The sequence below is a fragment of the Mobula birostris genome, chromosome 1 (genome assembly GCF_030028105.1).
Source record: "Mobula birostris isolate sMobBir1 chromosome 1, sMobBir1.hap1, whole genome shotgun sequence".
In the NCBI taxonomy this organism is placed as follows: Eukaryota; Metazoa; Chordata; class Chondrichthyes; order Myliobatiformes; family Myliobatidae; genus Mobula; species Mobula birostris.
Genome location: NC_092370.1, coordinates 220,690,978 through 220,708,809, shown reverse-complemented (window position 1 = coordinate 220,708,809; position 17,832 = coordinate 220,690,978). Strand labels below are relative to the sequence as shown.

Below are 17,832 nucleotides of genomic sequence, written 5' to 3'. Positions count from 1 at the left end.
GTGGTCCATGCATCCACCGCTTTGTGTAAAGAACTTACCTCTGACATCCCCCCTATACTTTCCTCCAATCACCTTAAAATTATGCCCTCTTGTATTAGCCATCTCCTCCCTTGCAAAAATTCTCTGGCTATCCACTCAATGTGCCTCTTAGCATCTTATACAACTCTATCAAGTCACCTCTCATCCTCCTTTGCTCGAAAGAGAAAAGACCCAGGTTGCTCAACCTCTCCTCATAAGACGTGTTCTGTAAACCAGGCAGCATCCTGAATAGACTGGAGATGTTTTCCCTGGGGTGAAGGAAGCTGAGGTGTCAGGCAAAGAGTGTCTAAATCTAGAGTGATGTCCCTCTTCCTTCCCTTTCTCCCATAGTCTCCTCTCCTCTCCTTTCACATACCTTCTTCTCCAGCTCTTTACCTTTTCCACCTATCACCTCCCAGCTTCTTACTTCATCCACCCTCCCTGCCCCAGCTGGCTTCATCTATCGCCTTCTAGCTTGTCCTTCTTCCACTCACCCCAACCGTCTTATTCTGGCTTCTTCCCTCTTACTTTCCAGTCCTGAAGAAGGGTCTCAGCCCGAAAGGTCGACTTTTTTCCTTTTCCACAGATGCTGCCTAACCTGCTAAGTTCCTCCAGCACTTTGTGTGTTTTGCTCTAAACCAAGAGGCACAGGTTTAAGATGAAAGGGGAAAGATCTAAAGGGAAACTAGGGGTCAAGTTTTTCCACACAGAGGGTGATGGAGGGAGGTGAAACTACAGTTTGGACTTGGCACTTGGACACATACATGGACACAAAAGGTTAGAGGGATCTGGTCCAAATGCCGGCAAATGGAACTGACTTACATGGGTATTGGCCTGGATGAGTTGGCTGAAGGGCCTTTTTCTATGCTGTATGACTCTGTGGTTCTATGACTGAGGTGTACACGGGGTGTGCAGAAACTGTTTTGCACAGGTTGACGCACAGCATGAACACACAGGTAGACAACCACATGGAAGCACACTGGGCAGGCTCAGCCACAGATGTGTACGCACACACCTGTGGCCTGTGGACGGATACACACACAACACACCCCATGGATACCTGGACACACATACATGCACCCACCCCATGGATACGTCGACACAAACACACACACACACACACACACACACACGAACACACACCCACCCCTCCTTTGGTCCCTCGACATACACACCGGGCACACATGGACACACTGAGCAACACTCACCAGGACAGACTGAGGGAAACATGGGATCTGATACACAGAGCAGGAGACAGTGGACACACATGCAGAACACTGAGAGACATTGTTCAAAGAGAGAGAGACACATACCAAGAGGTGCTCAGGAGTGGGAGAGGGGAGACAGGAGAGGGGAGAGGGACACACACACACACCGAGAGATGCTGGGTTGAAGAGTAAACATCTGTCTCTAGCAGCTGACCCTCCTTGTCCTTCATCGCCCTCAGCTGCCCGTAAGGAAGGGTGTCCGCCTCTGATCTGGATGGCTGCCTAGGTGCTTCAGCTGGGCTCTCTGGAATTGGGATGAACTCGGCATTCTCCAGTTCCTGCAGAATGATAGGGCGCAGGCATTAAACCAACTTCTCAACTCGAATACACCCAGGTGTGCACCCACACACGTATATCCCAGACATGCACACCACAGACACATATGCCCAGAGAGGAAGGTCAGTCTGTGTGGAGAGGGAGTGTGGGGCAGTCATTCTGGGGGAAACAGAGAGTCAATCTTCTCCAGATGAGCTATCCACCTCCACCCCACACCCACACCCATGCATACGTGGACCCCTCCCCCACCCCCAGGCTCCACCCTACCTGTAGTAGCCACTGGGGGCAGGAGGTGTCAGTCAGCTGGCTGGAGGTGGTGAGCCGGTTGAAGAGGCCGACGCCTCGTCTGTCCTCAGCCGTTCGTTTCATCCGGTTTTGCCGCTCACACTCAGAGACGGCGTCGTCCTCTGGCAGAGAGCCCTGTGTAACTGGGCACACCACAGGGTCAGCCCAGGGAAGGGAAAGCGAGTGAGTGAGGGAGGGTCTCAGGGGAAGGGTGAGTGAGGGAGGGTCTCAGGGGAAGGGTGAAGGAGGGAGGGTCCCAGGGGCAGGGCAAGGGAGGGAGGGATGAGAGAGGTATCCAGGGTGGAGGGAGGGATGAGAGAGGTATCCAGGGTGAAGGGAAGGATCAGGAAACCAGTTACAACCTCCTAAAGCCCCATCCACTGATCTTAAGGGAAGAGCCACTGGACACTGACCACCCTCACCCCAAACCCTGGACAGTGAATACATACACACACAGTACACACATGACAATTACACCCATTCACTGATTGTAGTTCACTCCCCTACATATATTACACCCAGTATCTCACACACACACAGTATTAAACACAATGTTACACACAACATATCCTGTTATTCTCCGTGATCACACATTTTAAATTAAGTGCCACTAACACACATTCACCCTATCACATGTGACGGTGCACACTGACTGTAGCACACACAGTACGACACTCGTTCCACATGACACGTCAGTCGCACACCAACACTGACAGTGTCTGCTGGGTTCAGCGATGCTACGCGGTACTCACCAGCTCCAATGGAGAGCCCACTGCTGTTGGAGCGAATGGTTTTGGACACAAACACGATTTCTGGAATGGCAAGACCAGGGAGTGGGTTTCTGGAGACTGTTCCATGCATCATGCCCACCCTGCAGAGTACCGGGTGCCCTTGAGACGGGAGACAGGATCTCACCCACATCCGCAGACCTCACTGAGACTGCTAGCAGTACAGGTGAACCATACTCTGCACATCCTGGGCACTAACTGGGAATACAGGCACCCATCCGTCAGTGCCACCAATCCAGACCAGAGAGCAGGGAAAGACTCCATCCTACACTGGGAATGTAGACTACCTGGGAGTTGGTGGTACTGAGGGAGCATCCCACTGTGGGGGGGGGGGGTGGTACTGAGGAAGGGTCACATTGCGGTAGGGAGCAGTACTGAGGGAGTATTGCATGGTGGGAGGGGAAGGAGCCTTGGGCTGTTGGGGGCGGGGTGACCAGGGGGAGACGGTATCGGCCAGCCGCAGGCACTCACCAGCTATGAGGATGGTATGCCAGCCCCTACAGGACAAGTCTGATACGTTGTGCAGTGAACCGAAGATGGGCCGCGGCCATGAGGTGCAGATCTCTGAGCCGAACCCTTTCTCGTTGACTGTCATTCCAAGCCGACCATTCCCTCCGTTACCCCAGGCGAAGATCTGGTTATCTGCCAAACATTCAGAGTCATCAGCACTGACACAACACTGGGGGGGGGGGGGTTCGATGGAGGCAGCCCGAAGATCGGGGCACGGATGCCAGACGGGATCATGGATTGGAGCACAGAAACCTCATGCATGATGTTGTGTATGCAGGCACACACTTGTGATGCTCTGTGTGGGTGTGTGAGATGTGTGCGTGCACATGCATATGTAGGAGTAGGCTAAATCCGACTTTCCCTAACGTACCATCAGTGGATGCGATGGTGAACCCGTCTCCACACGACACTCTGGTCACCTGCTTCCCTCCAAGGGCCCCCACCAGAACGTTGATGCCATCTCGTTTCCTGTAGTCTCCTACACCCAGCTGCCCGTACTTGTTACAGCCGAACGTCAACAGGCGCCCTCGTTCTATGTAACAGACACAGACACATTAAATCACCCCTTGTCCCACCCCGATCCTGGACCCAGGGGTAATGTTGACTGTGCCCTTCTCCAGCCCTGATCCAAGGATGATGTTAACTGTGTGCCCCAACTGACCCCTGAACCACTGGGTAACGTTGATCCTGTCCCACCCCAGTTCCCTAACGATTTCTTCCATGGGTCGGTTGGCGTAGGAGGCCATGCGTGGGTGTAGCGCTGAAAACAGCCGTCCGGTTAGGCAGTGTCTATGGAGACAGAATGAGGTACGGTGATGGGCGAGGAAGAAACCTTCGTCACAATTCTAAGCAAGGATCCGTTCTGACTTTGATGCCAAATTAAACTAACATTCCCCCACCCAGGTTAGTTCATGTGCTTAAGAGCCTTTTAATTCTCTATCCTATCAGCCTCATCCACTATCCTCAGCAGCACAATCCAGCCACCCATTACTCTCTGTGTGAAATACTTGCTTCATAAACCCCAATTGAACTCTCCCCCACACCTAAAGCTGTGTCCACTAGTGTTTGACATTTCCACCCTGGAGAAGACTAGCTGTCTGCTCTACCTGTACCTCTCATAATTTTATACAAGTTAGTAAGTTCTCCCCCAAGCCTCTGCTGCTCCACAGAAAGCAACCCAAGTTCATCTAACCTCTCCTGATAAGCTCATGCCCTCTAATCCAAGCAGCATCCTGGTGAAGCTCTTCTGCACCCTCTCCAAAGCCTTTACATCCTTCTTATAGAGGGGTGACCGGAACCGGACACAATACTGCAAATATGGTCTTACTAAAACTTTATACAGCTGCAAGGACCTCCTGATTTTTATTTCCAGGATCAACAGATGTTGCCTGATCCATTCAGTGCTTCTAACATATTCAGTTTTTATTTCTGCTGTTCGGGTCATAGAGCACTACAACAAAGAAACAGACCCTTCAACCCATTTAGTCTGAGCTGGCCTAATCTTCTGATTAGTCCCACTGACCCAAACCCAAACCATAGTCCTCCATATCTCTCATCCATATACTTATCCAAGTATCTCTTAAATGTTACAATCGAATCCTCATCCACCACTTCCACACTTGCACCCTCTGAGTGAAGAAGTTTCCCCTCACGTTCCCCTTGTTTGTCACTATTCCCATTGGACTGAGGGATACACGGACCTCCATGTGGTTTTACATGGATCTCCTTGTGATTTGATCATTTCACCCATCGTTCTCCCACTTGCTCACCGTCAATGGCTGCAGTGTGGGTCTTGCCTGCAGCGATGGTCTTCACCCTGTAGATGGCCAGCTGCTTGGATAAGGTCAGTGTTGTCATGTAGGGCACCTCCTGGTCAGGCTGTAGAGTGAACAATGCAGCTGAGTAGTTGGGTCACCACTGCTGGCTCTGACCTGCTCGCTAACCCCCTCCCCTGGGGTCACCACCGCACCTCTAACCTGCTCGCTGTCCCTACCTTCCGGGACGCAGAGCGCATGGCAGAGATACCCCACCCGTCACTTGAAGACCCAGCCCTTGCCGTGGGCTTATACTAGAAGGCACAGGGGAAAAGGGAGGTTTCCCACCATGACCCCCCCTTCATTATCACCCATATCAGCCCCCGCAGTGTAAACAGCCGAAATACCAATGTCAGCACGTGTCGGGGGAGGGGTGATGCATCAAGGGTAGGGTGACAGGGAAGGTGGTATTTCGGGGTGGAAGAAGGTATCAGGGAAACGGAGGGGAAGGTGCGTGTATCAGGGAGGGGTTATAGCGGAGGGGTGATATGGGCTGGGCTGAGCCCACCCTCACCTTGCTGTGCTGGGTCCTGAGACCCCTCATGTAGTGGTTGAGGCCGAGCTTGTTGTACTCGTTGTTGCCACAGGCCAGCACCTTCCCACTCTGGGTGACGAAGAAAGTGCCATCAGACCCACACTGCACCGACACCACGCTCAGGCTCACTGGCACGTCCACCTATGGCAGAAGAACATCATTAACCAGAACATCATTAAAGAACATCATTAAAGGCCTCACCTTTGTCCCCCATCGCCCACACCTCAGCGAGTTCCCTGTTCGCCACGATGCGGAACTCTTCTTCCGCCGTCTCCGTCTCTGAGCCTACTTCTTCAGCAAGAACTCTTCCACTCCCACCGATGACCCCTTCTCCCGTCTTCAACCCTCCTCTTCTTCATGGACACCCTGCTCTGGTCTTCTGCCTGCTCTGGATCTCTTTATCGCTAACTGCCGACGGGACATCAACCGTCTCGACTTTGCCGCATCCTGTTCCCATTCCAACCTCACTCCTTCCGAACGCTCTGCTCTCCACTCCCTCCACACTAATCCTAACCTTACTATTAAACCCACCTATAAGGGGGGTGCTGTTGTAGTCTGGCGGACTGACCTCTACCTCGCCAAGGCACAGCGACAACTCGCAAATACCTCCTCTTATTTACCCCTCGATCGTGACCCCACTAAGGAGCACCAGGCCATTGTCTCCTACACCATCACCGACTTTATCCGCTCAGGGGATCTCCCATCCACTGCTACCAACCTTATAGTCCCCACACCTCGCACTTCCCGTTTCTACCTCCTACCTAAGATCCACAAACCTGCCTGTCCCGGCAGACCTACTGTCTCAGCTTGCTCCTGCCCCACTGAACTCGTTTCTGCATACCTCAAAACGGTTCTATCCCCTCTTGTTCAATCCCTTCCTACCTATGTCCGTGACACTTCTCACGCTCTTAAACTTTTCGATGATTTTAAGTTCCCTGGCCCCCACTGCTTTATTTTCACCATGGATGTCCAGTCCCTATATACTTCCATCCCCCATCAGGAAGGTCTCAAAGCTCTCCGCTTCTTTTTGGATTCCAGACCTAATCAGTTCCCCTCTACCACCACTCTGCTCCGTCTAGCGGAATTAGTCCTTATTCTCAATAATTTCTCCTTTGGCTCCTCCCACCTCCTCCAAACTAAAGGTGTAGCTATGGGCACCCGTATGGGTCCTAGCTATGCCTGCCTTTTTGTTGGCTTTGTGGAACAATCTATGTTCCGTACCTATTGTGGTATCTGTCCCCCACTTTTCCTTCGCTACATCGACGACTGCATTGGCGCTGCTTCCTGCACACATGCTGAGCTCGTTGACTTTATTAACTTTGCCTCCAACTTTCACCCTGCCCTCAAATTTACCTGGTCCATTTCCGACACCTCCCTCCCCTTTCTAGATCTTTCTGTCTCTGTCTCTGGAGACAGCTTATCCACTGATGTCTACTATAAGTCTACTGACTCTCACAGCTCTCTGGACTATTCCACCTCTCACCCTGTCTCTTGCAAAAATGCCATCCCCTTCTCGTAATTCCTCCGTCTCCGCCGCATCTGCTCTCAGGATGAGGCTTTTCATTCTAGGACGAGGGAGATGTCTTCCTTTTTTAAAGAAAGGGGCTTCCCTTCCTCCAGCATCAATTCTGCTCTCAAATGCATCTCCCCCATTTCATGCAGATCTGCTCTCACTCCATCCTCCCGCCACCCCACTAGGAATAGGGTTCCCCTGGTCCTCACCTACCACCCCACCAGCCTCCGGGTCCAACATATTATTCTCCGTAACTTCCGCCACCTCCAACGAGATCCCACCACTAAACACATCTTTCCCTCCCCTCCCTCTCTCTGCATTCCGCAGGGATCGCTCCCTACGCAACTCCCTTGTCCATTCGTCCCCCCCATCCCTCCCCACTGATCTCCCTCCTGACACTTATCCTTGTAAGCGGAACAAGTGCTACACATGCCCTTACACTTCCTCCCTTACCACCATTCAGGGCCCCACAGTCCTTCCAGGTGAGGCGACACTTCACCTGTGAGTCGGCTGGGGTGATACACTGCGTCCGGTGCTCCCGATGTGGCCTTCTATATATTGGTGAGACCCGACAAAGACTGGGAGACCGCTTTGCTGAACACCTACGCTCTGCCAGAGAAAGCAGGATCTCCCAGTGGCCACACATTTTAATTCCACATCCCATTCCCATTCTGACATGTCTATCCACGGCCTCCTCTACTGTAAAGATGAAGCCACACTCAGGTTGGAGGAACAACACCTTATATACGGTCTGGGTAGCCTCCAACCTGATGGCATGAACATCGATTTCTCTAACTTCCGCTAATGCCCCACCTCCTCCTCGTACCCCATCCGTTATTTATTTTTATACACACATTCTTTCTCTCACTCTCCTTTTTCTCCCTCTGTCCCTCTGACTATACCCCTTGCCCATCCTCTGGGTTCCCCCCTCCCCCATTTGTCTTTCTCCCTGGGCCTACTGTCCCATGATCCTCTCATATCCCCTTTGCCAATCATCTGTCCAGCTCTTGGCTCCATCCCTCCCCCTCCTGTCTTCTCCTATCATTTTGGTTCTCCCCCTCCCCCTCCCCCTCCCACTTTCAAATCTCTTACTAACTCTTCCTTCAGTTAGTCCTGACAAAGGGTCTCGGCCTGAAACGTCGACTGTACCTCTTCCTAGAGATGCTGCCTGGCCTGCTGCGTTCACCAGCAACTTTGATGTGTGTTGTTTCATTAACCAGTTACACTGGCTGTGGTAACCACAGTCTCTGTTAACCAATTACACTGATACGCACATCCCCTGTTAATCAGTCATATGTGCAGTGATAACCACGAGCCCAGGTGTTAACCAGTGAATGAGTGCTGGGATAAGCTGCACACAGGGGTGTAACACACCCAGTGACACTGCCGGGAGTGCTGGTCATTTGGTCAGAGACTGGTTCTCTTATAGAGCAGAGTCACCAGTGCCTGTCCCATCAGTATGGCCCCACACATTCAAGACAACTCCCAGCAGGGAAAGCACACCTCTCACTCACACTCCTGTGCTCCCTCCCCCTCCCTTTCCCCTAAGTCCCATCCCTCCTACCTGCACTCCTTCTGGTGTTCTTGGCCCCAACCCATCAGTCTCTGGACCGTTTCCCTCTTACTACTGACCTCCTCCTACACTATCATAGCCACTGCCTCCTGCCCTGACCCTGGTGTCTCCTCCCAGAGACTGCACTGTAGGGTGGGGGTGGGGTAATATCCTGCCCTTTCACACCTGCTCCCCCTGTTCATTCACTAACCCTCCCTGAATCACTGGGACACATTGAACCCTGATACTGTACATCTCCGTTAGTCTGCTTCACCTTTCTGGATATCAACAGCCCACGTAAAGATCAGAGAGACCGCCTCCCCTCCAACTCTCACACCTCACCCCCGCACAGCATCAGCTACAAGGGCTCCCGGTTACCTCTTCCCTTACCCTAGATCCTGAACCAGGCTGCATACATTTATCTCATCCCTCCCACATCTTTGCAACCCCTACCCAGCCCCACACAGTCCCTCCCAAATCGACGGATCCCAGCTTCTACCCACCATCACACAGTCCCACCCAAATCAATGGATCCCACCCCCTACCCACCCCCACACAGTCCCTCCCTGATCAATGGATCCCACCCCCACACAGTCCCTCCCAAATCCACGGATCCCAGCTCCTACCCACCATCACAGTCCTACCCAAATCAATGGATCCCACCCCCTCCCTGATCAATGGATCCCACCCCCTACCCATCCCCACACAGTCCCTCCCAATTTGACGGATCCCAGCTCCTACCCACCATCACACAGTCCCACCCAAATCAATTGATCCCACCCCCACCCCGATCAATGGATTCCGCCTCCTACCCACCCCCACACAGTCCCTCCCCATCAATGGATCTCACCCCCAGTCCCTCCCCGATCAATGGATCCCACCCCCACCCACCCCCTCCCCGATCAATGGATCCCACCCCCTACCCACCCCCACACAGTCCCTCCCAAATCAATGGATTCCACCCCACACAGTCCCACCCAAATCAATTGATCCCACTCCCACGCAGTCCCTCCCAAATTAATGGATCCCACACCCACACTGTCCCTCCCAAATCAACGGATCTCACCCCCACCCACCCCCTCGCTGAGCAACGGATCCCACTCCCAGACCCCCAGCCCCTCCCCAATCAATGGATCTCACCCCCCACCCCCCAGACTCCCAGTCCCACACAGCCCCTCCCCGATCAACAGATTTCACCTCCAGACCTCCCAGGCCCACACCTCTCCCACATCTCCCTAAGCCTCCCTTATCCTCACATCCACCACCCTCACACAACCCTCCTGTGAGTTGATGGGTTAGTTGGTTACTGTAAATTCTCCTGTGACTGAGCAAGGATCAATTCACGGGTTGTTGGGCAGTGTGGCTCAAAGGACTGGAAGGGCCTATTCCACACTGCCTCTCAGTAAAAAAAAAACTTCCCAAACCTTCCACAATCAACCTCCAACCTGACCCACCCCCGCCAGATCAACCAATCCTACTACAAATATTCCCCCACTCCCATACCAATCCTCCCACATCTTCACCCCCAATACAACCCCTCCCATATCTTCATCCCGATACAGCTCCTCCCACATCTATCAATTCCACCCAAAACCCTCCCTCATCCTCTCACCCTCACCGCTCCCTGAACCTCACAAATCTCCCCAAACCTCCCACATCCTCGTCAACTTACCGCACACAATTCCTCCCCAATCAACCAGTCACATCCCAAATCCTCCCCAAAATTCCTACCCCACCCCCGCCGACATCTGCCCCCACCTCCGCAGATGGAATTTGCCATTTGAATGTGTACAGTGCGGTATAGAGAGTACACAGAGTTTACGTTTAAACAACTTGGAACATGGGGTCTAGGTGCACTCACCCTTTCTGGGTACGGGTAATCCTCCTCTGAATCCAGCCCGAGGCGCCCTGTAATCAACAACGGGCACTGAGTTCCAGCAAAATTGGGGCACAGCCACCCAGCAAAATCCACAGGACACAGCATCCACCACAATTCTCAATCACCACCTTTTCAGCGCCCACCCCCCCCAAGCCTCCAAACCGAAACCTTCCAATCCCAGTCTTAACTTTTCCCAGCCCTCAACACCAGAGAATAGCAGTACTGTAGACTATTCGGCCCCTCAGACCTAGCCCACCACTCAGTCTGATCAGGTCTGGTCTATATTGGGCTCTTCTATGCCTATTCCCCAGAACTCTCAATTTCTTCACCACTCAAATACTTGTCTACCTCCATCTTAAAAATATTCAATGATCTGGCCTCAGGAGGCAGAGAATTCCAGATTTCCTGGTTAGACCACACTTCGAATTTTGTGTTCACTTCTGGTTGCATCATTAAAGGAAGGACGTGGAAGTCTTAGATAGGATTCAGAGACTTACCAGGATGCTGCCTGGATTAGAAGAGCATGTCATATGAGGATAGGTTGAGCGAGTTGGGGCTTTTCTCTTTGTAGTGAAGGAGTATGAGAAGTGACTTGACAAGCTGGTAAAAGGTATAGATCAAAAGGATAGCCAGAAACATTTTCCCAGGATGGAAATAGCTAATGCGAGGGGGTATAATACTAAGGTGATTGGAGAAAGATATAGGTCCCCTATCACGTCCCGTCAGATGAAAATTGTTTTTTTTTTACACAGAGAGTAGTGGGTACATGGAAAGCAGGGCCGGGGTGGTAGTAGAGGCAGATATATTATGGACACTTAAGTAAGTCAATTGAAGATAGGCACATGGATGAAAGAAAAATGGAGGGCTACGTGTAAGGGAAGAATTAGACTGATCTTAAAGTAGGTTACAAAGTTGACACTACACTGTGTGCCGTAGGGCCTGTAGTGTTGTGTTCTATGATTCACGAATAATGAAGAAATACACAAGTGCTTTACAACACCAGTGCTCAGGCTTCAATTCCACCACTGTCTGTAAGGAGGCTGTACGTTTTTCCCATGGCTGCAGGTTCTCGGTTTCCACCCACATTCCAAAGACGTACAGGTTACAGCCAGTAAGTTGTGGGCATGCTATGTTGGTGCCGGAAGAGTGGTGACACTTGTGGGCTGCCCCTGGCACATCCTTAGGACTGTGTAGGTTGTTTGCATAAACAATGTATTTTACTGTATGTTTCAATGTACGTGCAACAAATAAAGCTAATTTAATCTACCTCAGTTTAAATGACCCACTCATTATTTTGTCCCCTTGTTGGTGACTCTTCCACAGTGAAAACAACCCAACATCGGCCCTATCAGGCTCCTTTAAGATCACATACACCTGAATAAGGTCACCCCACATTCCTCTAATCTCCAGGGAATACAGACCTAGACTGTCCTGTCTCTCTTGATAGGACAATCCTCTCATGCAGGAATTAGTGACTCCCCTTTGGACCATATCCCGTGTTAGGTAAAGGGAGCCAGAACTGCACACAGTATTCCAGGTGAGTCCCTGTACACCCTGCACAACCTCGCTGGCCTTAAACCCCAACCCCTTCACAATGCAAAATCAATATGCTACCTGCCTTCTCATTGGATCCAGAGTCACAGAGTTGGGAAGCATAGAAACAGGCTCTTCAGCCCATCCCAACCATCATAAATCCACAAACATTCCCTCATTATTCCCTTCTTTTGAACCATTTATTTACAGTGGATTCTGTTTAATTGGCAATTGGTTAATTGGGGTGGCCCTTAAAGAACAAAAACTAATTGAGAAAATAGCTGGGACTCCCTTCATTTATTTCAGACACTATGCCGCTTAATTGGGATAGAAGACTGTTGCCAAACAGTCGGTCAGTGCACTTGTGTGGCTGTTAGATACTACACCATGCTAAGAATAAAGAGTTTTTAAATAGCATCAGTTGCATGTGCAAACACGAGGAATTCTGCAGATGCTGGAAATTCAAGCAACACACATCAAAGTTGCTGGTGAACGCAGCAGGCCAGGCAGCATCTCTAGGAAGAGGTACAGTCGACGTTTCGGGCCAAGACCCTTCATCAGGACTAACTGAAAGAAGAGCTAGTAAGAGATTTGAAAGTGGGAGGGGGAGGGGGAGATCCAAAATGGTTCCAGAAGACAGGAGGGGGAGGGATGGAGCCAAGAGCCGGATAGGTGATTAGCAAAAGGGATATGAGAGGATCATGGGACAGAAGGCCTAGGGAGAAGGAAAAGGGGGAGTGGGGGGGAAAACCCCAGCGGATGGGCAAGGGGTATAGTCAGAGGGACAGAGGGAGAAAAAGGAGAGAGAGAGAAAGAATGTGTGTATATAAATAAATAACGGATGGGGTACGAGGGGGAGTGGGGCATTAGCAGAAGTTACGAGAAGTCAATGTTCACGCCATCAGGTTGGAGGGTACCCAGACAGAATATAAGGTGTTGTTCCTTCAACCTGAGTGTAGCTTCATTTTGACAGTAGTTGCATGTGCTTGTGTTCAGAAAGCAGTGATTTTCGTCATGGATAGTTGGTGAGAAATAAACAGTAAGACAATTCAAATCTGTTTTGCTCACTGTAGTTTCAAGCATTCAAGCCCAGAAACAACCATGAGTGAAAATGAAATGATTTCACAACTTCAACAAGTTAGGAATTATGGAGAATTTGACAGTATCAACAATCACCTTAAATGTTACAACGAAAATGAAAATTTGGAAGATGCAATCGTCAAAAGCATTGTATTGTATTGCAGACAATACAAAGATAGGAGGAGGGGCAAGTAGTGTTGAGGAAGCAGAGAGTCTGCAGAAGGACTTGGATAGATTTAGGAAAAAGCATGAAAATAATATTGAGAGGGGGGAACAATAATCAGCGTGAATCAATGGTGGAACAGACACAATGTCCTGAATGGCCTAATTATGTTCCTATGTATATTGCAGGCAGTCCATCATCTGCACTGATTTTGTCTATTTAGAAAATCAAAAGAACACAGCAATGTACACTGGATGAATTTCTCCGTCATTAACTATTAGGAACTAATATAGTTTTATAGTACTGTGCTAGTATTGTTAGTGTTCTATTCATTCTGTATTTCATTTAAATACATAACTTGTTACACAGTTAAATGGTAGCTCATCTTTTTTATACCTTTTTAACATTTCCATGAAACTTCCGGCTAATTGGGCCAAAATGTACTGGTCCTGATGTGTCCCAGGATCCACTGTAATTTATAGTAATTTATTTCTTTGCACTGTACTGCTGCCACAAAACAACAAATTTCACCTAAGAGAGTGATGATAAATCTGATTCCAATTAATCCCACTTGCCTGCATTAAATCATAGAGTTATAAAGCTACACAGCACAGGAACAGGCCCTTTGGTGAATGTAGAAGGTTGCCCAAGGGTTACAACAGGACTAAAATCAATTCAGGAAGCGGGCAAGGAATGGCCGAGGGAACTTAATTCACACAAGTGCAAAAAAGATAAACACACGAGGCTCTGCAGCTGCTAGAAATATTAAGCAACATACACAAAATGCTAGAGAAACTCAGCAAGTCAGGCAGCATCTATGGAGGGAAATGAACAGTTGATGTTTCAGGCTAAGACCCTTCATCAGAACGGGAAAGGAATGGGACAGAGTCTGACTTGCGAGTTCCACCAGCATTCTGTATCTGCTACTCAAATGCAAAGAGATGCATTTTAGAACATAGAACAATACAGCACAGGCTCTTCAGCCCAACAATGTTGTGCCAACCTTTTAATCTACTCTCAGATCAAGATGATCCTATCCTCCCACATGTCCCTCCATTTCTCTCTCATCCACATCTCTTAAATGTCTGTCTAATGTATCGGCCTTGACCACTACCCCGGCAGCTCGTTCCATGCGCTGTGTTAAAAAAAAACTTACCTCTGACACCCCCCTCTATACCTTCCTCCAACCACCTTAAAATCATGCCCCCTCCCCCATACTTTGGGCTGCTAAACCAGAGCAGTACGTATGCAGTGAATGACAGGGCCATGGGAGTGTAGTGGAAAAGAGAGACCGAGGGGTGCAGGTACATAGTTCCCAGAATGTGGCAGTATAGATAGGTAGGGTAGTGAAGAAAGTATTTGGCACACTGGCAGAGCGGCCTGTTGCCTTAGCCAGACACCCTGGACTGACCCTCCCATCTGTGGAGGTATGTGATAGAGGGGTGCAGATGTTCCCAGTAATACTGGGTTGAATAATGATCTTGAGTTGCTTGGACTCGATTTGTTGACTGAGTTGGGTCAAGAGTTCACGTTGCTGGGTGATCTGAAGGCCACGTGCTGAGAGAGAAGTCTGGGTTGATGGATCCAGAATTAGGTATGCCCTTTGACCTCTAACCCAGGGTAGGGTGAGCTGCCCTCTGCACCCTGACCCTGCCTTCTGCAACAGGGAAGAGTAACATGCTCTCTGTACCCTGACCCCTGGAGTACTCACCATGCTCACCACAGCCCCAGGCGAAGACCTCTTTGTTCCGTGTCAGTGCCACCACGTGATTATCGCCGCAGGATACCTGCTGGACGGCATGATCGAGGGAGAACTCCACCAGCACTGGCTCCAGCACCTCCTGACTGTACTGACCATCACACCCAATGCAGCCGTAGTAATCGGAACCAAAGGCATACAGGTGTCCCTCATCTATCACAGATTAGAGGGCAGATTAGAGATCAGGGGGTGGGCACAAGGAGCATCATCCCCACAGTACTGACCATCTATACCCTCTCTCTGCACATCATCCCATCCTACACCCTCGGGCTCCCACACAGAGTGAAGCTCCCTCCAATATAGTCCCCATCACCCTCCCATGGTCAGATACAGAGTGAAGCTCCCTTTGCACTGTCCCATCACACTGTCCTGGGGTCAGAATGATGAGTTGCAGTGTGTGATGGTGCTCTATACAGCACTGCAGTCTATGATTTTGCCTGACAGTGCAGTGGTGAAAGTGTATGATGGTGCTGTACATGATGGGCTGTGACGGTGTACAGTACTGTGACTGTGACTATGTATGACAGCGTACAATCCCGCAGGTTGTGATGGAGTGGAATCCTGCAGGCTGTGGGGGTGTAGAACCCCACAGGCTGTGACAGTGTATAATCCCGTGGGCTGTGACTGTGTAGAATCAAGTGGACTGTGACTGCAGTCTATGTCCCAGCTTCTCCTCCCCCCGCCCCCCCCCCCCACACCGACTCACCAGTGATACAGACAGTGAATTCGTCACCACAGGCTGCCTGGTGGATGGCCTTTCCTTGTAGCTTTTCCACCCACTTAGGCTGGCGGTAGGAGGCTCGGTCCCCATGGCCCAGCTGACCCCACCATCTTCCTGCCCCCCTGCACATTCTGCAAAGACAGAGAGAGGCTCACACCTGTTCGGGGCCCCCTTACTGCCTCCTGCCACCCCACAATCACACTCACCACACAACATCTAACCTCTGCACAGCAAGAAGCAAATCTCAGCCAAAGCCTCACAGGCGTTGCAAACTTGCACCAATGCTTGGGACATAGGAATGCGCTGATCCAGAGTGAGGGACCTGTGGTCTGAGGCTTTAGCTGTTTGTGGACCAGGTCCTGGAGTGCTCACTGAAGACCCTCTCACAGCCAAGGCACCACTCCTGCACCCTGGCCTCTCTCCCAATCTACCCACTCAGGAGCAGACATGGGTCTTGGAGGTCATTCTGAGGGACAGCGGTGGTCAACAACTCAATGCTGAGAAAGTACAAAGGGCAACCACGCGCTGTTGCACCACAGACATGACATTGTAGCAGCAAGACATGGACACTGCGCCACAGCAATACACCAACAACACACAGACAGCTCCCCCCCCCCCCCCACACACCACACCCCACTCACCGCCCAGGTGTACAGCTCCTTCTCGACAGACACTACGGCGAAGTGGGTGTTGCTGGCACAGACTTGCTGGGCACTGCGGCCACTCTTGAACAGGTCTAGCTTCTGGGGGGGTGGCCTTGCCCCCTCCCCAGAAATACACATCACTGAACCGGCTGGTCACCACAGCGATGGATGGGTCAGCAGGGGCATTCAGTCTGCATGGGAACAAAGAAAAACAATATACATGGCCTCCCCTCCAATCACCTACCCTCCCTGACTTTATCCATTCCTGATCCAACCCATCCCTGAACCACCAGCTGGCTCCTCCCTCACTCCTGATCCCATCCCTCTCTGATCACTGACTCAAACCATCTAACCTTCCCTGACCCAATCACCCACAACCCCAATCCAAACCACACTGACCTCTTGATGACCCAGCCCCTTCCTGACTCCCGACTCGTTCCCCCGAAAAGTGTCAGCACCCTTGGGTGGGGGGGGTGAGATGTGACCCACCTTGTTTTCCGGGCAGGAGCATTGAGCTGAGTGACTCTGTCCTCCATCAGCCTGGAACAGAATCAGATATAATAAACCGTCTCATGGTAGCAGTGCTGGATCAGGGTGAGGGAAAGGGGAAGGGAAGGGAGGAGGTGAGGGGAGGGGAGGAGAAAGAGAAAGGGTAAATGAGGCAGGAGGGTGAGAGAAAGGAAGGGGATAAGATTAAAGAGTGGGGCTGTGGTGGTAGATGGGAGAGGCATGATGAGAGGTGGGGAGTAGGCAGAGAGTCAGCACACAGTTTGTGTAGGAGGGGGTAGTAGGGAAGGAGAGGATGAGGAGGGGGAGTCCAAAGGCACTAAGGGAGGGAGGGGGAGGGAGGAGGGTGCAGGGAGTGGGAAGAATGGAGGAAACAAGTGTGAGGGGAAGGGAGAGGGGGAAAAGGGAGGGTTGGGGACAGAAGAGAGGGGGATTTCAGGGGGAATTATGGGGTGAAGAGTGTGTGGTGTAGGAGGACTACTAGCGGGCAGTATGGTGGGTGGGGAAGTGTGAAGGAGTGCTGATGGTGGGAGGGAAGCGTCTGTGCAGAGGTGAGGGAAGTCATGCTCTGTGGGTGTTGATGACAGGTTGGAGAGGGGAGAGGGGTCCCGTGGGGGTAAGTGTGTAGGGGGAATACAGTGCAGAGCATTGAGGAGTCAGTGCAATGGTGAGGGGAACTCACGCTCTCCGGGTGCTGATGACAGGTTCGGGGGGGGGGGGGGGGGGGGTGGACAATTGTGTAAGAGTCCAGGGGAACTCACGCTCTCTGGGTGCTGATGACGGGTTCGGGGGGGGGGGGGGGGGGGCGATTGTGTAAGAGTCCATGCAGTGGTGAGGGGAACTCACGTTCTCCGGGTGCTGATGACAGGTTCGGGGGGGGGGGGGGGGGGGGGGGGGGACGAATTGTGTAAGAGTCCAGGGGAACTCACGCTCTCTGGGTGCTGATGACGGGTTCGGGGGGGGGGGGCAATTGTGTAAGAGTCCATG

At 51.4% G+C, this 17,832-nt stretch overlaps 1 protein-coding gene across 1 annotated transcript in view; it reads right to left on the bottom strand.

The window, feature by feature from the left end:
* LOC140204847 (serine/threonine-protein kinase Nek9) overlaps positions 1–17,832 on the bottom strand; it is a 39,665-nt gene that overhangs the window by 5,650 nt on the left and 16,183 nt on the right. The window contains 14 exon segments of the mRNA XM_072271722.1: positions 1,394–1,564; positions 1,830–1,990; positions 2,600–2,659; positions 3,107–3,277; positions 3,516–3,677; positions 4,915–5,023; positions 5,474–5,635; positions 10,421–10,467; positions 14,926–15,126; positions 15,680–15,797; positions 15,799–15,825; positions 16,336–16,443; positions 16,445–16,529; positions 16,828–16,878. Coding sequence (XP_072127823.1) covers positions 1,394–1,564; positions 1,830–1,990; positions 2,600–2,659; positions 3,107–3,277; positions 3,516–3,677; positions 4,915–5,023; positions 5,474–5,635; positions 10,421–10,467; positions 14,926–15,126; positions 15,680–15,797; positions 15,799–15,825; positions 16,336–16,443; positions 16,445–16,529; positions 16,828–16,878 — 1,633 coding nt within the window.